At 36.9% G+C, this 18,445-nt stretch overlaps 1 protein-coding gene and 1 long non-coding RNA gene across 5 annotated transcripts; one reads left to right on the forward strand and one right to left on the reverse strand.

The window, feature by feature from the left end:
- Positions 1 to 5,731: 5,731 nt before the first annotated feature.
- LOC114294394 (DGCR14-like protein) lies at positions 5,732 to 7,722 on the reverse strand. Its single transcript, XM_028238524.2, has one exon. It carries the CDS (start codon positions 7,385 to 7,387, stop codon positions 5,882 to 5,884), a length of 1,506 nt encoding a protein of 501 aa, XP_028094325.2. The 5' UTR covers positions 7,388 to 7,722; the 3' UTR covers positions 5,732 to 5,881.
- Positions 7,723 to 10,692: 2,970 nt separating this feature from the next.
- Positions 10,693 to 15,875, forward strand: LOC114297508 (uncharacterized). Of its 4 annotated transcripts, XR_014336153.1 has the most exons (5): positions 12,002 to 12,173; positions 12,250 to 12,868; positions 13,819 to 13,909; positions 15,135 to 15,230; positions 15,452 to 15,875. It is a non-coding gene; the product is annotated as an uncharacterized LOC114297508 (long non-coding RNA). The 4 variants fall into 4 exon arrangements; XR_014336154.1 differs by lacking the exon at positions 13,819 to 13,909; XR_014336155.1 differs by lacking the exon at positions 13,819 to 13,909 and having other exon boundaries at positions 12,255 to 12,868.
- The last annotated feature ends 2,570 nt before the right edge of the window (positions 15,876 to 18,445 follow it).

Raw genomic sequence — 18,445 nt, forward strand, 5'->3', positions numbered from 1 at the left:
TATTTTAACACAAAAAAGCTGATTTTGAGAAGCTGCTCACCCTTGCTTCTGATTATCAGCTTCTGCTGTGGACATGTTAATTTTTGGTTCTACTCTTAAATTTTTTTATTTTTTATTTTTTTAAAAATAGAAAAAGACCTAAATGGACTATAGATTATTATTATTATTTTTTATGAGAAATGTAGACAAACAAAAAATAAAAATTAATTGAAAAAGCTATTTCACAGCTTATTTAACAAACACTACTTTGCAACTTAAATCTATAATCCAACAGCTACACCAAACAGATTAACAACTTCTGATTAAAGTCGTAATCTATAATCTGTTAAGCTATAATCTATAAGCTATTTTAACAGCTACACCAAACGGGGCCAATGTAAGTGTGGTGACCTTCTCCGCCACTTGAAAGAACTTAGAGTGGAATTTGTTAACCATTTCCTCCCAACTTCGGACAGAGTTTGGGGCCAAATTAACATACCAACTATATGCTCGGTCGGTGAGGGACTTAGAGAATTCTCTCAGCCGGAGGACGTGGTTTGAACCATGAATACCTAGAGTCTCGATGAATCGTACAACATGTTCTCGAGCATTTCCTTGTTTGCCATCAAACTTGATGAACTTCGGCACTGTATACCCCTCAGGGTATGGATAGCTCAGCATCTCAATGGGGTAAGGCGGCTTGACATCCGGATCAGGCAAAGAGGGTAAAGTCATATTGCCCCGTTAGAGATCGAACATGGCTTGTACATCGGCGAGAGTGAGAAACTATTGAGGGAGAGAGTTTGATGGTGGTATTCCCGAAACTTGGCTTATGGACCCAAAGACTGAGCTAGGGGCGACTTGGCCATTCTAGTGTTGCGAATTCATCATTGGTGAGGACATTTGATGATACTGGCCATCAGCGCCTATAGACAAGCCAGTTGGTGATGGGACATTGAATTAAGGCCCGTAAAGTCCACCGCACGGCGCCGCTATATCGGGTTGTGCTTGCAAATTTGTTGTTGGCACCCAAGGAGGCCCGCCTGGTACTTGAGTAACATTTACTGGTGGTGTAACAAGATTAGGTACGGGCAGAGCTCCCTTTTGTGCCATCATGCCCCTTATATTTGCCTGGACATCAACAGTCGCCGGAACGCCATTCATTACACCAGAACCTCCCCTAGTCACCATTGGATCTTGGCTTGGCGAGCCATGGAGCCCGGGCGTGGGCAAACTACTGCCGCCTACTGTGGTTTGAGCATGTGTTACTGTGGCCGTGTTGCCATGAGCCATAGGCTAACTGGGACCTACTTCTCCTTGGATTTGATTTTGCGCTCCGGCGGGAATAACTCCACCACTAGTTTGATTTCTGTTTGGCGCCGGTGCAAAATTAGAACTCATCACCAACATGGTGTGAGTGAGATTCTGAAGAGTGGTAAGAATCTCCTACTGAGTATTTTGAAGTCCTTGAATAGCTTCAAGCAAAAGTGGTTGATCTGGAGCCATGGTCCTGTCATCACCACCATTAGAGAATCTTTGTTGGTGAACTTCATCTTCTCCTGCCATCCTTGTTGGAGTTGTGTGGATTCCAGATCTCGTTGAGACCATTAACCAATCCGCCTCCCCAGCGGAGTCGCCAAATGTATGAAAGGGTTCAAGAACATCGTTGGAAAATTCGAAGATTTTCGAAGATCCTTGAAGAACAACTTCGAATTCTCTAGAAGATGATGAGAGGATTAGATTATTCAATAGTCTCAACTCAAGAACGCAAGAGTAAAGGAGATGATGGAGATAAGAGATTTGGTGAAGAAGAAGGTAAAATGGCTAGAGAGAGAATAATGGCAAGGCTTTCCCATGGATCTCCCACTTCCACTCTCAAGGTTGATAATGGAGAAGGGAAATTAGTTCTTTCCCAAGAGTTAATTCTCCAAAATCCATCCCTTGTAAAGCTATGGGTGGGTGCTATTTATAGGCATCTCATGATGTAGGATAGAGCCCATGTGCAAGGCACATGGGAAATATTCTCTCTAACCACCTTGTCCGAGGAGGTGACCTCTCCGAGGATGAAGAAAACCCTGAAGAGGAGATCAACCTCTCGGCGAACCCTTCTTCTTAGCCACACCTAACCAATGATCCCCAATCATCCCAAAGGGCCGAGGTAGTCCTAGAGGACCCCCCCGCCGCTAAATATTGCCGAGTTCCATGGACCACCTGGGGTCGTGCCACCTCGACCCGGGTATAGGCTAGTTTAATCAAAAAGTGAATTTATCTCCACTCACCGTCCTCGAGATCGAGTCCTTTGTTCAAACTCCATTATACCCATGGTTCTGGTGTGTAAATCTCGGAAAGTTTCGAACCCGCAAGTGTTCTGAGACTCATTAACGGAGTGGCTTCTAGATTGCGTTTGAATCCGTTCGAAGCCAAGTGCTTCGGATCTCTATGTTCGTGGATCCAAACCCTTTCAAGTCCGAGTTCGAGTAAGTCTCTAAGTTCGTGGATCCGAACCCTTTCGAGGTTTAGAGCGATTCGGCCCGTTTGATGGTGATTAATCCGGGCCCACCAATCTTGGACTTGTGATAAATTCGGGCTCACTAATCTTGGACTATTGGACCTAATTAATTTTTTTTTACTCAGATTAGCTCCTCTTCCAGTCAGCATGAACATCTGAAAGGTCTAACATTCAGGTCATACCAGTTAAATCCAAGCTCTTGAAAACCTCTTTCAACGTCAGATATGTACCATTTGTCGGCATGCACATCTAAAAGGTCTCAAACCAAATATTTATGACGTTCACAACCACCCACTAGGTACAAAGCCACTAATCCATGCCACATATTATCAACAAAATCTAGAAGCTACCCAATTCCAACAAAACTTTGATCAAAGAAAACTTCTTTGGCTCAATACTCAATCCAGTTGAGACCAGGAAAACATCATAAAATTTACGAGGCATGCCAGTAAGCCTCACATAAATATGCTAAATTCGACCCGAAAATCCTCTCTTGTCAACCCAGAGCAATTGACAGCTGATCCAGTACCAATGCAGAAACCGTCAATTATCCCCACTAACACAAATGTTTTCTAATTAAGACAAAGCAAAAGTCAAAAACTTAAAAGGCACCTTGATGGGAAACCTCGTAGAGCCAAATAATTGGATCAGAGGCAATGGAGAGATAAGTGGTGTATATCTGGGAGAGAACTGGCAATAACAAAATCATTGGTACTGTGTAGGCAAGTGGTGGATACTCAATGAGCTGGGCGGCATTCAAAAGTTGCAGCGGTAAAGGTGATGTCAACAATGCTGCTTTTAAAAATTAAAGTGGGCCAACATGCAAGAAACTCAGAAGTTAGTTGGAAAAGTGGTGGACATTCAATTTTGGGTGTTCAGAACTTGTGGTAGCAAAGGGATGCCAACAATACAGATTTTCAAAATTAAAATGGACCAACATGCAAATAACTGCTGTCTCTTCACAAGGCATAGAGTACAAGCTCCATCTTTATCATTTTCCTCCATATAAGCAGCTGCAAGATACCTTACCACATGTCAATGGTTTTTTTTTCTCTTCCAAATATAAGGTTCCCATATTGTTTCCATAATTTATTAGCAGCATCTCTCCAGCTTGTTTTATCCCAGCCTTTTCCACAGTACTAACTTCAACAAGAATTCCTCATTTATAATCACATAGATTGGTTTATTTCATGACTTGTCCAAAAAGAAAAAGGTTTACTTCATGTTGTGCTAAAATTATGATAATCAATGAAGAAGTTACCGAAAAATTCAATGCCCAGGTTCCTACTTCTACCTTGAAAACCATTAAATAAGCATCTCTCTTGTTCTTGTTCCACTCCATCACCATGTACGATTTTTATTCTTACTCCAATTTCCTACCCAAGTGGATGCTCTCATTGCCAAACCATTCCTTGAAAATTTAGTAACTTTTAGACTTTTTACGAAAAGATATACAGAAAAGTAAAAAGAGTGATGTAACAAATTATAGGCGGTGTTTGGGAAGCTGTGGGGTAGGCTATTTTAGCCTCAAGTTTCAAAAAAGCTATGTAGCTTTTACTGTAGCTGAACTATTGATTTCTATTAAAAAAAGAATATGAGCCGGCAGCCTACAGCCAGTGGCATTGACAGCCTACCACTGTCACTTGGCAGGCTGTCCCACCGGTAGTAAATGACACTTTTGCCCCTTTACACCAATTTTGAAAAAAGTGGAATTAGAGACAAATTTGTCATTTTAACCTCGAACATCATTTTAAACACATTTTTCAATACAACTACTCAAATAAAAATTCATTTCATCTTCCCAAATACAAAAACTAAAATAGCCTACTAAAATAGTTAAAAAGCCAAAAAAACCTAAAAAATAGTCACTTCCCAGACACCCACATAGTGACTTTTCGGCTAATACTAAAGATTGCCAAACAAGAAGAAATGAAATAGAGAATGAAGATTTTGAGAGAGACCATTATGTACCACAGCAAAACTAAAACCTATAAGCAAAAATGGATTACATAAATTCATTCCTACAAGTTTGTGGATGCAAGAATATGTCATGGATGTCTAGTATATCCCCCCTCTCTCTCTCTGACTCTCTGTAGATGCACGCGTCTATTTTTTTTTTATAATTTTTATGGTGGGGTTGAATGACAGAGTTGGTTTAAAAAAAAAGTCTTTGTGCCACATTAGGAAAGCAAACTAGCGCAAGTACGTATAACATGTTTCACCCACTAGCTACAAGTTTAAGAATATGATGGTTTAAAAGGTCTTATATGACCAAAGTTGACTTTGATAAGTACCAAGGTGAGTTGGTGGCAATGCTCATAATTGACGCCGCAAACTCAATGAGAGCAAGAATAAGAGGGAGAATTGGTCCCAGCCTTAATAACATAAAAATAGCAGCTGCATCTGGTTTGCAAAGATTTTGAATCTATTCACCACAAAACAGTTGCTACTTACAACTTGGAGCCAAGTATTCCATTATCCAAAACCAGTCCATTATCTAAGAACATAAAACAGAGGTCGTCACGATTTCTATTTTCAGTCACCCATAACTTGCCTAACAGCTAAAACACTGAAACAGAATTTTACCATATCTGGGTTCAGGAAGTACAAATATAAAATGTTATGCCCTTAAAGATGGTGCATATCAGTTAAACAACACAACAATGATGCAGAACAAATATGACGAAATCCAGAAAACCAAGTTGGAAGGGTTGGGTTCATAAAATGAGTAATGAATGCAGACTCCAATAATTTTTATCCTAGTTAACAATAGACCAGTAGAGAAATTTCTCAGCCCATGGTTGAACAATAAGCTTGAAATAATAGCAGTTCCTAACAACTGCCGCATTCTTTAAGTAAAAAAGAACAAGAAAATTACAAGATGAAAAGTAAGAACTCTGATTGGCATCAATGATGACAATGGCAAAGATGTTGAAACAAATGAGTATTTACAAATATATGCCACCAAGAGGTGTATTTACAAATCCTTATTAAACCAACTAAAATGATGGAAGGAAGAAAATAAGCAACATAAACACATCTGGAACAAATAAATTATGAAAACACAGATCTGTAACCATGGTAACAAGAATCCATCAGCAAAAGTTGGGCCTTTTAGCATCCCCTGAAAAATAGTAACTACTTAACCAGCAATTGTGAATACAAACTATTCAGTGAAGCAACTTAAAATAGGGCAGCAAACTTTAACATTTTTCACAGGGCCAAGAACCTCCAAATACAATATTCGGTAAGAGCATTTGTATTTTATTTAATGTTCTTGCATTAATCTCACCAGTGTTACAAGTCCCAAAAGATAAAATATTATACATTCTAGTTAGAATAGCACTGCAGAAACATTATGGAACTAGCACAGGAAAAGGACAGATATATATGCTACCAAGGGGGATTAGAGCCCTCGCTTACAGAAGGTGACCTGGAATCTGAGCTTCCATCTCTTCCAAACCTTGACAGACTCCTTACAGTTTTTGGAGTACCTACGCCAGGGCTTGCACCCCGGTAACTGGCACGAAGAGATTCATCAACAGAATGGGATGACTTTGCAATTGCATTCCTCACAAACTTCTGGGCAGCATGAGAGAGTGTCCTTGAACTCGGACTAGCACTTGCCCCTCTAACCGGTGATGGCAATGGTGGTTTCTGAAACATCTTAGACCTCTCTCTCAATTTACGAGCAGCATCCCTTGATAATGAGTGAGCCTTCACATCTCTAGAAGGCGGCAAAGGGATCTTAAAATGAGGCCCATCGCCACTACCACCAATACCAATTGGTGTGTCTTCAGTTTCCAATCTCAATGGTGTCCCTTCAATTTCTCCCCACGTTATAAAAGGCGACTCATCCACGCCTGGTGCTGGAGATGGAGTCTTAACAAAGCTATAACCATTATCAGCTTTCTTAGATGATTCAACATAAAATTGATTTGGGGTCTTTCTCAAATCTTCCAAATCATACCTCTTCAATTTATCTGCTTCTCTATCTGAGAAAAAGAATGGAACTGGAGTTGCCCCAGGAACAGGGGTATAAAGCACTGCAACAGTGTCTTCCTCTTTTGGCCTAGAATCCATCATTTTGCCATGGAAACGGGTATTAGACCGACTAATTTCCTTCGTTAATCCATTAAGCCTCTCTGCCCTTTCCGCAACAGTCAATGGAGCTTCACCCCGATCAGACGGATTATACATCAACAAATTCTTAGCCGTATAATTCCACCCTTCCAACGTACTCGGAGGCTGATCCGACGTTCCATACCCATCCGTAATTCGCTCCCTCTTTGCATCCTCAATCAAACCCACTTCCTCCTTTTCACCTTCAATCAAAAACCCATACCTCTCCTTCCTCTTCCTGTTCACCTTCTCCATAATTTTCGAAAAACTATCATTATCCTCACTAGTATGCCTCCTAAAAAACTCATCAAGCGTCAACGACACATCAACCGACCCATCATTCGACTCACCACCACCCGAAAACTCATTATTCACTACACTAGGAGTTTTATCCAATTCAAAAGGAGTACTTGTTCTAAAAAAAGTCGACCCGGGCGTTAGACTCTTACCTTGAATCGTATCGTCTGGATTCGACGAAACCCTCGCGCCTCGGCGCTCGAGAATCTTCAACTGGGCATCGCGAATTTGAACAGGATCACCGCTCCGCACAGCTTCGAGCCAATCGAGACGGTCTCTAAGCTTGGGGATATCAGGGAAAAAGTCACGCTCGATGATCTTCTCGATTGAGGCGGCATAGGTGTCTTCATCGAGGACGATGGGTTGGTTTTTAGGGTTTTTTGCTGAAGAAGAAGATAAATTGTTAGGGTTTTCAGAGAGTGATGGTGATGGGGATGGGGAAGAGAGGTGGAGTGGTGAGTGGCCTGGAGATGAAAGCATTGTTCTTGGTGATTAGGGTTCGTGTGGATTTAGGGTTTGTGAGAAAGTGCAAAAGAGGGATTGAAAGACGGGAAATTGAAGAGAGAAAAAGGATTGAATTGGGTGGTTGGTTTGGGTAGTGAAGATGAATTTGTATTGGGAATCTCAGAGTTGAGAGATCGAAGACGATGGTGATTTCGCGATAGCAATTATATGAAGTTTTGGCCAACGAAGCGTGTGGTGGTGGCGGTGGCGGCCAAATTCAGAGCAGCGTGGGTCGGGTTTGGAATCCAGTATATTGCGGGTCGGGTTTGAACCAAAATTTCTCCAGCTGGATCCAACTCAAAGGTGCTGTTGAGCACAATTATTATTTTTATTTTAGTATTTTAAGAGGAAAAATGTTTGGTAGCTCAAATTTTTGTGGCTCAAATGGCTCAAATCTGTCAAAACGACGTCGTTTTACACTCAAAATCTGTCAAAACGACGTCGTTTTGACAGATTTGAGCCATTTGAGCCACAAAAATTTGAGCTCCCTAGCATTGTCGTTTTAAGAGTTATTCACGCGTAAAATTGTTTTAATTAGACGTGGGTAAGATTCGTTTGTTTTTAAAATATACATATTAGGGGTGAGCAGCGGATATATGGATTCGTTAAAATTGACCGAATTGGACCGATCGATTTGTCGCATTTTGGACGGATGCGTGATGACGAGCGGACGGTTGCGGATTGATTTTCTCTAATTCGCTAATTTGGCAAACGAATGGCGGATTTGAGGTTCCTTTGGCCGCAACCGAACCGCCAAACCGCGAGTACTCTTAGTAATTTATAAGAATTTGTGTTTTCAATTTATTTAAATATTTTGTTTATATTTTTAATTGAAAAATAGTTTAAATATACTGTTGAAAAAAAGTTTTCAACTTGAATATATTTTTTGAATTGAAAAAAATAAACGTATTATTTATCTATATTTTTTGATTTTTAAATCTAACTCTAAAAGTAATAAATAGAAAATATGTTATATGCTGGTTGGTTTTTGTTTTCAAAAACATATATAAATGTAACAATACAGAGACATACAATCTTTACTACTGCTCTGTTAATGGTTTTGGTGGTTTGAATTGTTTTTATATTTTAAGAACCACATATTATAATACTTTATGCGGATGAGGCATACTGTGATTGTAATACGTGGATGAGGCATGCAGTGATTGTGATATTCTAAAGTTTCAAACTTTCTTTCTTTGGATGAGACATGCAGTAGTTGTAATACTTTTTTAAGTTATTGACTGTAATACTTTATTCTTCTTCTTTTTTGAGGAAGTGCACGAGTTGAACTATATTGAAAATTTATAAAATTTCAAACCACCAAACCGATTCGCATCCATCTGCCAAACCGCCAATCCGCTCAATCCACATCCGCCAGATTGGTGGACGGATGCGGATTGATTTTCTCCAATCCGCCAATCTGACGGACGATGGCGGATTGGAGGTTCCGTGGCTGCAACCGATCCACGCCCACTCTTAATATATATATATATATATTTATATTTATATATGATTTTAAAATGTAAATAATTTAAAATTTTAAAGGCAGATAATCATGCAATTAGTATTTTACTCTTTATGTAAATATTCTATTTAATGAGTTCAACAAATAAATAATTTGAATTTTTTAGTGTGAATGGTGAATTTGTCTCCATATGGGATTAGAGAGACGATGCATCTTATCCTGTATCTGTAAAAGAAATCCAAAGTTAGAGATCACTTTCGACTTAAGTAGGTCGGGGATAATCTTTCAACGATCAAGTCAATACTAAGGTCGGACATGACTATATAGAGAAAGTTGTACAATATAAAAGATGTTTGTGTGATTATTCTCATGTCCTTACCTGTTTTCTCAGTCTCCCTTTTATACTCAATTGATATATTGTTATTGGATGTTAGATCTCTTTTGATCAGATGATCGACCTTTTGTCAGAGGTCATTTTGATAGTAGCCAACTTGTAATCATTGTTAGCCGTCGAATCTCTCTTGATCTGACAATCGACCTTTTATTAGAGATTAGTTTGTGATTTGAGCTCGATTTCATTTGATATGTCCAATCAAGTTAGTCTATTTTCCTTGATTTTGGGCTTTGTTTATTTGGGTCAACTGGACCTATTGGGCCTATATTTGTATCAGGCTGAACTTTCATCCTCTATCATACCAAGTTTGAGGGGGTGTTTGGCAGAGCTTATAAACTGCTTATTTCAGCTTTTAACTTAATTTAAGTTAAAAACTTATGTTTGGTTCAGCTTAACTTGACCAACTTATAGCTTAAATAAAGCTAAATTTCAACTCTTTTAAAAAGTTGGTCAGGGGGTGCTTAAATATTTCAACTTAAGCGGGCAGCTGGTGTTGGGGGGTGAAATGACTTAAATGTCCCTCCCAAACTTCATTGTTTACGAAAATGCCACTATATGTACTATTTGATGATCTCTCTTGCCCTAACTCTCGCCTCTCACACTCTTCTCTTCTATTCTCCTCTCCTATGTCGATTGAGAAGAAGCTCTACCAGACACCCACAAAAACAATCGTCAACTAGAACAACAGTTCAAGCCCGAACCAGAACAAGCAGAAAACGAAGAACCTGAAGAAGAAGAAGAAGAAAAAGAAGAAGAAGAAAAAGGTGATGATAATGATCAGCGAAAAATGAAGAGAGATGATGCTAAAGAGTACGATGACGATGGCGATCTCATCATTTGTAGGGTTAGTCAGCTTAAAAACCCTTTTTTTTTTCTTGGGTTTTAATTAAGTACTTGTTTGTTTTGTTGTGAGAGAGAATTTGATGTGGTTTGAACCGAAAGTAAACCCTAATCCACAAGTATTGCATATAAATCTAAATGTGTGTGTATGTATATTTGTGTAATTATTTATTTTATCAATGATCTTGACAGTGCCTTTGATTTGTTTGAGTAAAAATATCCTTTTTGATATAGAGTACTCCAATGGCACACTTAAATTTCACAATTGTAAAACTCATTTTGGTATGACTTTGAGTAAAGGAGTGGAGAGAGAATTGAGCATTTTTTTACTCAAATTTAATTTTGATAAATGGGTAAAGAGCAAGGATTGGAGATGCCTTTAACTTGTGTGGATCTTTTTTTTTTTTTTTTTGTGTGGAGAATTGATCAATTGGGTTGTACAAGTATTAATTTGTTTTATTTTCTTGGGCTTTCTCTTTCTATGCTTACCAAATTGTGTGTAAGTGTTTCTTTTTTTTTTTGGGGTCTTATTTTTATGTTTTAAGATGGGAGAGAGATTGTGGTTTTTAATTGATTTACTAGTTTTGATATTTATTTGTTTTTTTGTAGCTGTCTGAGAAGAGAAGGGTGACAATTCAAGATTTCAGAGGAAAGACTTTGGTGTCACTGGGGGAATACTACAGAAGAGACGACAAAGACCTTCCTACTGCAAAAGGTTTCTTATGCAACTTCAACTGCTCAAATAGTTGTGCATTAATGCGAAATGAATTTTAGAAAATTCCTAATTGGTTGAATAAACATAAAATTTAAAATTTGAGTTGGTTTGTTTAGTAATCTGGAATGTTTTATTCTAGAAAATCATTCACTTCCTTATTTCCATTCATTCTAGAAAATCATTCACTGAGAGAGAGAGAGAGAGAGAGTTGTGGAATGCAGATCAAACACACATGTTGAAGGTGAGCTTGACCTGATCAATTTCAAGAGGAACAGGAACACAAATTTCCCGTGTTGTTCCCGTATTTGCTAAAACTTTTTCTTTTTAGTAAGGTGTATCAAATCTACCCTCCAATTGTTACACTTATTGTTTTTGCCTGTTATGAAACTTGCTATAACTAATTGGTTGAACAATTAGGAATAATATGCTGGATTTTTGCTTTTATTGGATTGGCAAGCTGCTGGGATATGTCGATAATAGGATTTCAAGCTGTTCTTTGTATGTATATATTTTGAATTCTAAAGAGTAATATGTTTTGATTTCAAGCTGTCCTTAGGGGCTATATTATTGTGTTCTCAAGTGATATGCTCAGAATCTTAAAAGAATGATTTATTTCTTCTAAATTGAGAAAGATATTTAATTTCTTCTTCAAACCTAAAAATTTTATTTTTTTGCTTATGTTAAATTGCATTACTCTATCACTACAACATAACTGACTTTTTACGGCACCACATCAATGGCATATAATAAATGCACGCCGTAGTTTCTTACTTTTACGACTTATTTTTTTTGCACGTCGTAAATACTTTTCTAACCATGGCGTATCTATTGCATAGGCCGTGAATGGTAATAACGATGAATATTTTACGGCTTGCAATGCACGTCGTAAATAATAAAACTTTCTACGACGTGCATATGGCGTGCCGTTAATACATCAATTATACACAACGCACATACGCCAGCCGTGAAAAGTGAATACTTTTCACGGTGCACGTAACGTTTGACGTTAAAAGTATTGTACTTTTTACAACACACATCGCATGCTGTTAAAAGTATTGCCTTTTTACGACGCACAATGCATGTCGTGAATTGTAAGAACAAAAAAAAGCGCCAAAATAAAATTTGGGGCGCCACTCACAAAAAAAAAAATATATATTAGAAAATTTTTTTTCCCCCAAAATAACTATTTGCCTTCCTTTAATCAGAATGGAACATCACAAGGATTTCAATCTCTCTATCTCTCTCTCTCTCTCACTCTCTAATGATGATGAAGGTTGAATCAATTGCTAGGGTTACCAGGATTATCTCATATCTTCTCTTCGATTGTGTATCTAAAATCAAATCAAAGGTATCTGTCGTCGTCTTATGCTTCTCTTCTCTTCTTGTTTGTGTATCTGAAATCCCTAATTCATTCTCACTCCCAGCCCAGTCCTGCCCTAGTCTCTTTCGCTTCTCTCTCTTTTTGCGGCTGCAACATTATGTGCAGTACCCATACGGTGACGTGGTGGCACCGCCCTGTTTCAACCACAACAATGGCGTCTCTTATCCCTGGCATCCTCTCCAGACTTTTCCAAAATCTCAGCAACACTGTCGCCGGAGGGTATTGAGAAGAAAGTGGATGTGAAAGAAGAGATTGAGGGTTCGGAGAGTCTTTGATCTTCGGAGCCATTGATTAGCCCCTAATCACATTGTGGTTCGAATACAAAACCTGATTTGGGGGTTTTTAAGAAGGTCTCTGTAAAAAAAAGAAGATTTTATGAATGGGTTTGATGAGTTTAAGATCACAAAGAGATAGGTTACAATATGTTAAAGAGAAAATGTCCTCCGTCATTGCAGAAGTAGCAATCTTCGAGAGTCACAGCAACAATGGCCGCAATGGTTGCTTTTCAGAGCTCTTTCATTTCTTTTTCTCTCTCCTCAAATTCCTTCTTGGGTCAATGCATCTACAGTTCAATGTCTTCTCCCATTGTCTCTGTTTTGTTTTGTGTTATTTGATTTTGGGGTGAAACATCTCTAAATCTCCATATACAGTTCACATTTAAGGTATGCTTGTTTCTATTTTTTTTTTCCAATTAATGCTCAGTTTTGATGTGTGAGGTGTTTTTTGATGCTCTACTTCATGCTCTTCTGATCTTTCTCCTAATGGTTGTTTAAAGAGAATGTGTGCCTGTGGCCTGTAAGAAAGTAGGCAACTCCTTTTTGTTATGTCTGAGAGAGTATGGCCATGAGAGAACAATCCACTTGTTATGTCTTGCATTAGCATTGCACACCGAGTGTTTGACCGTATGTCTGTGAGAGAAAAATCATAACGATTGTTTGTTAACATATAAAAATACAGTTTCTACTACTATGATTTTGAAAAAAAGAGAGGGTGAAATCATAGTTTATGAATTAAAATTTATTAAAGTAATTAATTCAAAATGAAATTATTTCTTTTTTGCAACCAAACAGGCATGCATGTAAAGCTCAAACATTGTCATACATAAGTTGGGACTAAGTGGTGGTTTAGTTCAAGTTTTATTGTTGTAGTCAATATTTTGCAGTTTTGAATCCTACTAATAATACAACAACATAGTTCATCATTTTTTGCAATTACCAATTATTAAGAGGCTGTGACCAAAGGCAAAAAAAGCTGACTAAAGTTTTCATGTTATAAGATAATTAGGGGGGAAAAATTTATATATGGTATAGTATAGATAACTACAATTTCTTTTTTCTTTTTACTAAATCGTGTCTTTAAAATTAAATTTATGCTCCGTTTGTTTTGGACAAAAATATTTTTGGAAAACGTTTTTTGTGTTCTCTTGTGTTTTGGACTTATTGGTGTTTAGTTCAATTTTTTATTGTTGTAATCAATTTTAAATTTCTGAAGCTCTTGCAAAGGTTTAGTTTCTTTTTGTTTGAGTCACATACACAATCTGAACTTATGTTTTGAACATTGATAATTGGGTGTTCAATTTGTGGGTTTAATAATAAGATTATGCTGCTTGCAGGGTTAGTTAGTAGATGCAGTTTATGATCCTTCAAATGTCTTCTGGAAGTTTGAAGGCTTATGACTTCCAAATTTTGTGACCTCATTCAAGGGTACAAATTATAATCAACCAAAACCAAGCTCAAAGTAGTATAAACTGTTGTCATTAATGAAGTAGTTTTTCCTGTTTTTTTTGTTGATGCCTATAAATAGTATTGATGAATTATTCAATGAAATTAGTCATGGATGAACTGTAAATGGTACACTTTGAACTCCATGATTCAAATAGCTATTATATCATACTGTCCATATTCTTTTTTCATGTTTGATTGCCTAACATGCTGAAAAAGAAAGACAAGGTGCTTAGGTAAAATGGTACACAAACATAATGGGGTCTCAAGAGTATTTTTTGAAACTATGAGCCTAAGTAATGGGTATTTTGTTTGAAAATGAAAGAATAATTTGGCAACCAAATCATTTTGTATAAAAGTATAGATTTCACTGTATTCTTTTTCACAGTGAATACAACCAAGCAATGATTTGGGCCATCAATAAAATTGACCCATGACACTATTTGTCAAATAAATCAATGATACTACATCTTCCTTACTTTTGATTAGTAAAAGGGGAAAGTCTATAGTCAGAGAGAGATGTATAATGATATTGGGGGTTCAACTCTCCCAAGTTTCTAATATACTAACTAATTACTGACTTTCACCGATCAAAAAAAAAAAAAAAATTTAGTGTCAAGTGATCTCATTAATATTTAGCAGATCCTAGCATAAACTTTCTCAACACCCAATGCCCCGTGCATCTTGAGCTGCTATGTCAAATTTAAGCTGAATTGGACACTGTGTTTTGAACTTTTAAATGCTAACATTTTTCATCATGTAATACTACTTTTTGCCCATAATTTTAATTTTTTAGAATAGAAATTAGCCCCATTTCAAGGATCCTTATCAAAGGCAATGAAGTAAAATGAATTGACAACTTGATTTTTCACTCTGCACAAAATCAAGCAAACACTTCTATATACTCCATAAGTTTTCTTTTGTTACTTGCTTTATATTTTAAACTTCTTGTAGTGATTTTTTGAGGCACAGTTTTCTTTCAGTGCCAAATTTCAAGTCAACAGTGCAGCTTTTGGGTTATTAGTTAAAAACATAAATTTTCCAAAGGTCCAACAAAATGTAAAAACTTTTAGTTGTCATGACACCCAAACACTAGTCCATGTGAAGTGGCTGGAAATGGTACATTTTTAAAGAATTTTGTTTAATCAAGGCTTCCTTGTTTTCAACTGAATACCGATGATCTTCTCATATTCCTTAATATGTGCAGCTGTTTCGTTTCATTATCTCATCTTTGAAGTCTGGAAGATCTTCATATCTAATGGATGTTATTGTGGGTCTGCTTTATCCTATAATTTTTTTGCAGGTATGTGCAGTATAACTTTTATTGTTTAAGGTTCCTAATTGTTCCAGAAATTCACCAATACATCTCATTTTTTTTTTGAATCTATCAAACTAGCTTTCTTTTGTGAACTTTCAATCTATCCTCATTTTTTTTTTTTGAAAAAGGTAATTCATAATCCTGCTTGTAGCATAAATGAACTTTCAATTGGGCTCATGTTGTGAGTGGTTTTCACCCTATTGCAGGTACATGATCTCCTCAAATATAGGTGAGGTTGCCTCAATATTTTTAACAGAGGCATTAGGGGTCCCAGAAGGCCTAATCCCTGTCCAACCCTTGTGGGTCAACCTTGTCACAGATGGACATCCTGCGACAGCCACCAGATAGGGACATCATGAAGAAACCCCCTCGCTGAGGTGATGACATGCTCATCAATCCTTGGACTTTATTCTGCTATCTGGTAAAAAGTTTGGAAAAGAGGTACTTCATTAGAGGCAACTTTATTAGATGTATGAAAAAAAAAGGTTTTGCCTTATATGGATTTTATTTGCACATACGTTGAGACTATTGAGATCTTGAATTTTTGCTAATTTTTCATTATGACATTGCTTTTATAGGGCCATTGAATTATCTTATTAATTTTGGAAATGTTTTGTTGATGTTTTAAAATTTCTTGATCATTTCTTAATACCTCAAGAAATATTTTTGTCCCCGAGTTGTTGGTTTTTGTACTTATGTGAAGTTTCCTTTGTCATGCAGACAAGAAATGCAACAGGGTTAGTTGCTTTAGCTATTGCTGCGGATTTAGGTGCCTTAACACATACGTTGGGCTAGGGGTGCTTGCGGATCGATTTTGTGCGGTTTACGGTTCCGTTTTGACCCGCCCGCATCTATGCGGTTTGGAAAAAAGTCAATCCGCAACCGCCCGCAGTGTGGTTTGCGGTTTGTGCGGATAGGGTTTGCAGATGTGCGGACGATTGCGGGTGGTTTGCGATTTACACTTTTTTCTATAAAAATTAATTTTTGAGTTTTTTTTTTCCCATCGAATTTAGGCATCAGATTCATTTTATATATTTGTGATCATTTGGCAACAATTTTCTGATGAGTTTACAAATAAAAATTAAATATCAATGCATTAAATGAAAGTACCCAAAACAAAGAGACCCTACACTAGCATTTTTGCCATGAAAAAAATGTATATCAATGCATTAAAAAAAGGTATATCAATGCATTAAAGGTTGTACTCAATTAGAATTGTCAGTTCAGTAATCAATAATCAAAATAAAAGTTCCATCGACCACTAGAAGGAGAATTTTATTAGGAAAAAGTGGATGAGTCACCAATGAAAATCATATAAGAAACTAAGTTTAGGACTTGATAATTCTACGGCATTAAGAAAGTTGAGAAATACTTAAAAATAAGGATCCTAGTGTCATAGAGAACATAATGGTGCTCCTGTTAAAATTACAAAGTTGGTATATAAAAAAAAATAATAATAATAATTAAAGTACGGGCGGTTTTTGCGGGTTGCGGGTTTAACCCGCGACCCGCCCGCAACCCGCAAATTTGTCATATTTCAAACCGCATCCGCCTGCATTATGTTTGTGAAACCGCCCATTTATATGCGAGTTGGGCGGTTTGAGCGGTTCAGATAAACCGTTGCCCACCCCTACATTGGACACCCTCGTCCCTGTGATAGGGGCAAGTGGATTTGCTACAGCTGCAGCTGCAACTGCTATAAGAACTATTGTTGGCAGTTTTAGATAATGTATTAATAATTGCCGATATATTTAGAAAGTTAGATATGCATAGTTTTGGATGGCTGAAGCTTTTTGTACAGTTTAGAACTTAAGGATATAGTTTTCGAATGTTTAGAATGTATAGACAATTGTTGAATGTTTATAATTTATGGATATAGTTTCTTTTTTATGTTTCAAACAATATTTTGGTGGTTGATTGATGTTTTGTGATGCTTGTTTGTAATATTTGTTAAATTATACAAAGTTGGTCAAATAGAACTTGATGAATTTAAAAATAAAAAAAATTACATATTCTACGGCAGGCATAATTAGTCATCCTATTACATATTTTACGGCGCGTAATTAGCATCATTATTTGTCTTGCTAATTAACGGCGTGCAAAAGTAGTCATAAAAAAAATAACAACGACGCACAAAATCTGCTGTTAAATAGTTTTTGAGAGCGTATTGTAGCATGTCGTAAAAAAGTAACAACGATGCACAAAATTTGTTGTTAAATAGTTTTTAACGGCGTACGAAGCATGTCATTGAAAGTGAATGACTTTCCATGACTGGTCATAATATGAAGCGCACTGCATGTCGTAGAAGGGTTTTTACGGCTTGTATTGCGCGCCGTAAAAACCCTTTTTTGTTGTAGTGTATGTTTGCTTCTTTAATTTCATTTCTCTAAATGAAGTTGGGGTTCATTTTCTCATATTTTCTTGTGTTACATGAATTTACGTCCAACACTCTATGTTTCAGAAATGACCAGAAGTCTCCAACTACGCCCGAAACAAAACAAGAACATTTCAAGGCCTTGGTTTATCAAACAGCAACACCTTTCTTAATCGAAAGAACCAATCGGTTTGTAAATGAGGTTGAACTGTTCCTAGCTTCGGGTTTGAATATTGAAGCCTATGACAAAGTTTACATGCAGCATTTGGGTTGGAAAGTTTCTGGGATTACCACTGAAGGAGAAGTTAGTGGAAATGCACCTTTAGTTCCATACCTGTTTTTGTTTGACGAGGACTGATGAAATTGAGTGATCATTTTGTCTTGCAAATATAAATTAATATTTGTTTTTGTTTCATTTGTTTTGTAATCTTCATTTGGTACTCTTTTGGACGAACATTGTAGTAAGTTCTGTTTTGTGTAAAAAGATGAGGTGTACCAATGGAGAGAGAAAAATAAGTCTTTAATTTTTGGGGGGGTTCATTTTGTTTTGAGTTTCATTACCCCAAAAGGAGATTTGTATGTTGAGAGGTGAAACTTTTTGGGAAGATGATTGTGGCCCTATTTCGAGCAGATTATTGGACAGAATTGAGGATAAACTGTGTAATGTTTGTTGGGTTGTGTTTGTCTTTTGTTTTTTATTTTTATTTATTAGAGCACTACTTTGTTTGGCAAGTTGTTCTTCAAAATAGTTTTTAATTTTTTTGAAAAATAACTCAGTGCTTATGGAATACTTAAGAAGTTATCTTTTAAAAATTATTTTCTTCTT

This window comes from Camellia sinensis, chromosome 7 (assembly GCF_055761805.1).
Source record: "Camellia sinensis isolate YWXY chromosome 7, ASM5576180v1, whole genome shotgun sequence".
Classification (NCBI taxonomy): Eukaryota; Viridiplantae; Streptophyta; class Magnoliopsida; order Ericales; family Theaceae; genus Camellia; species Camellia sinensis.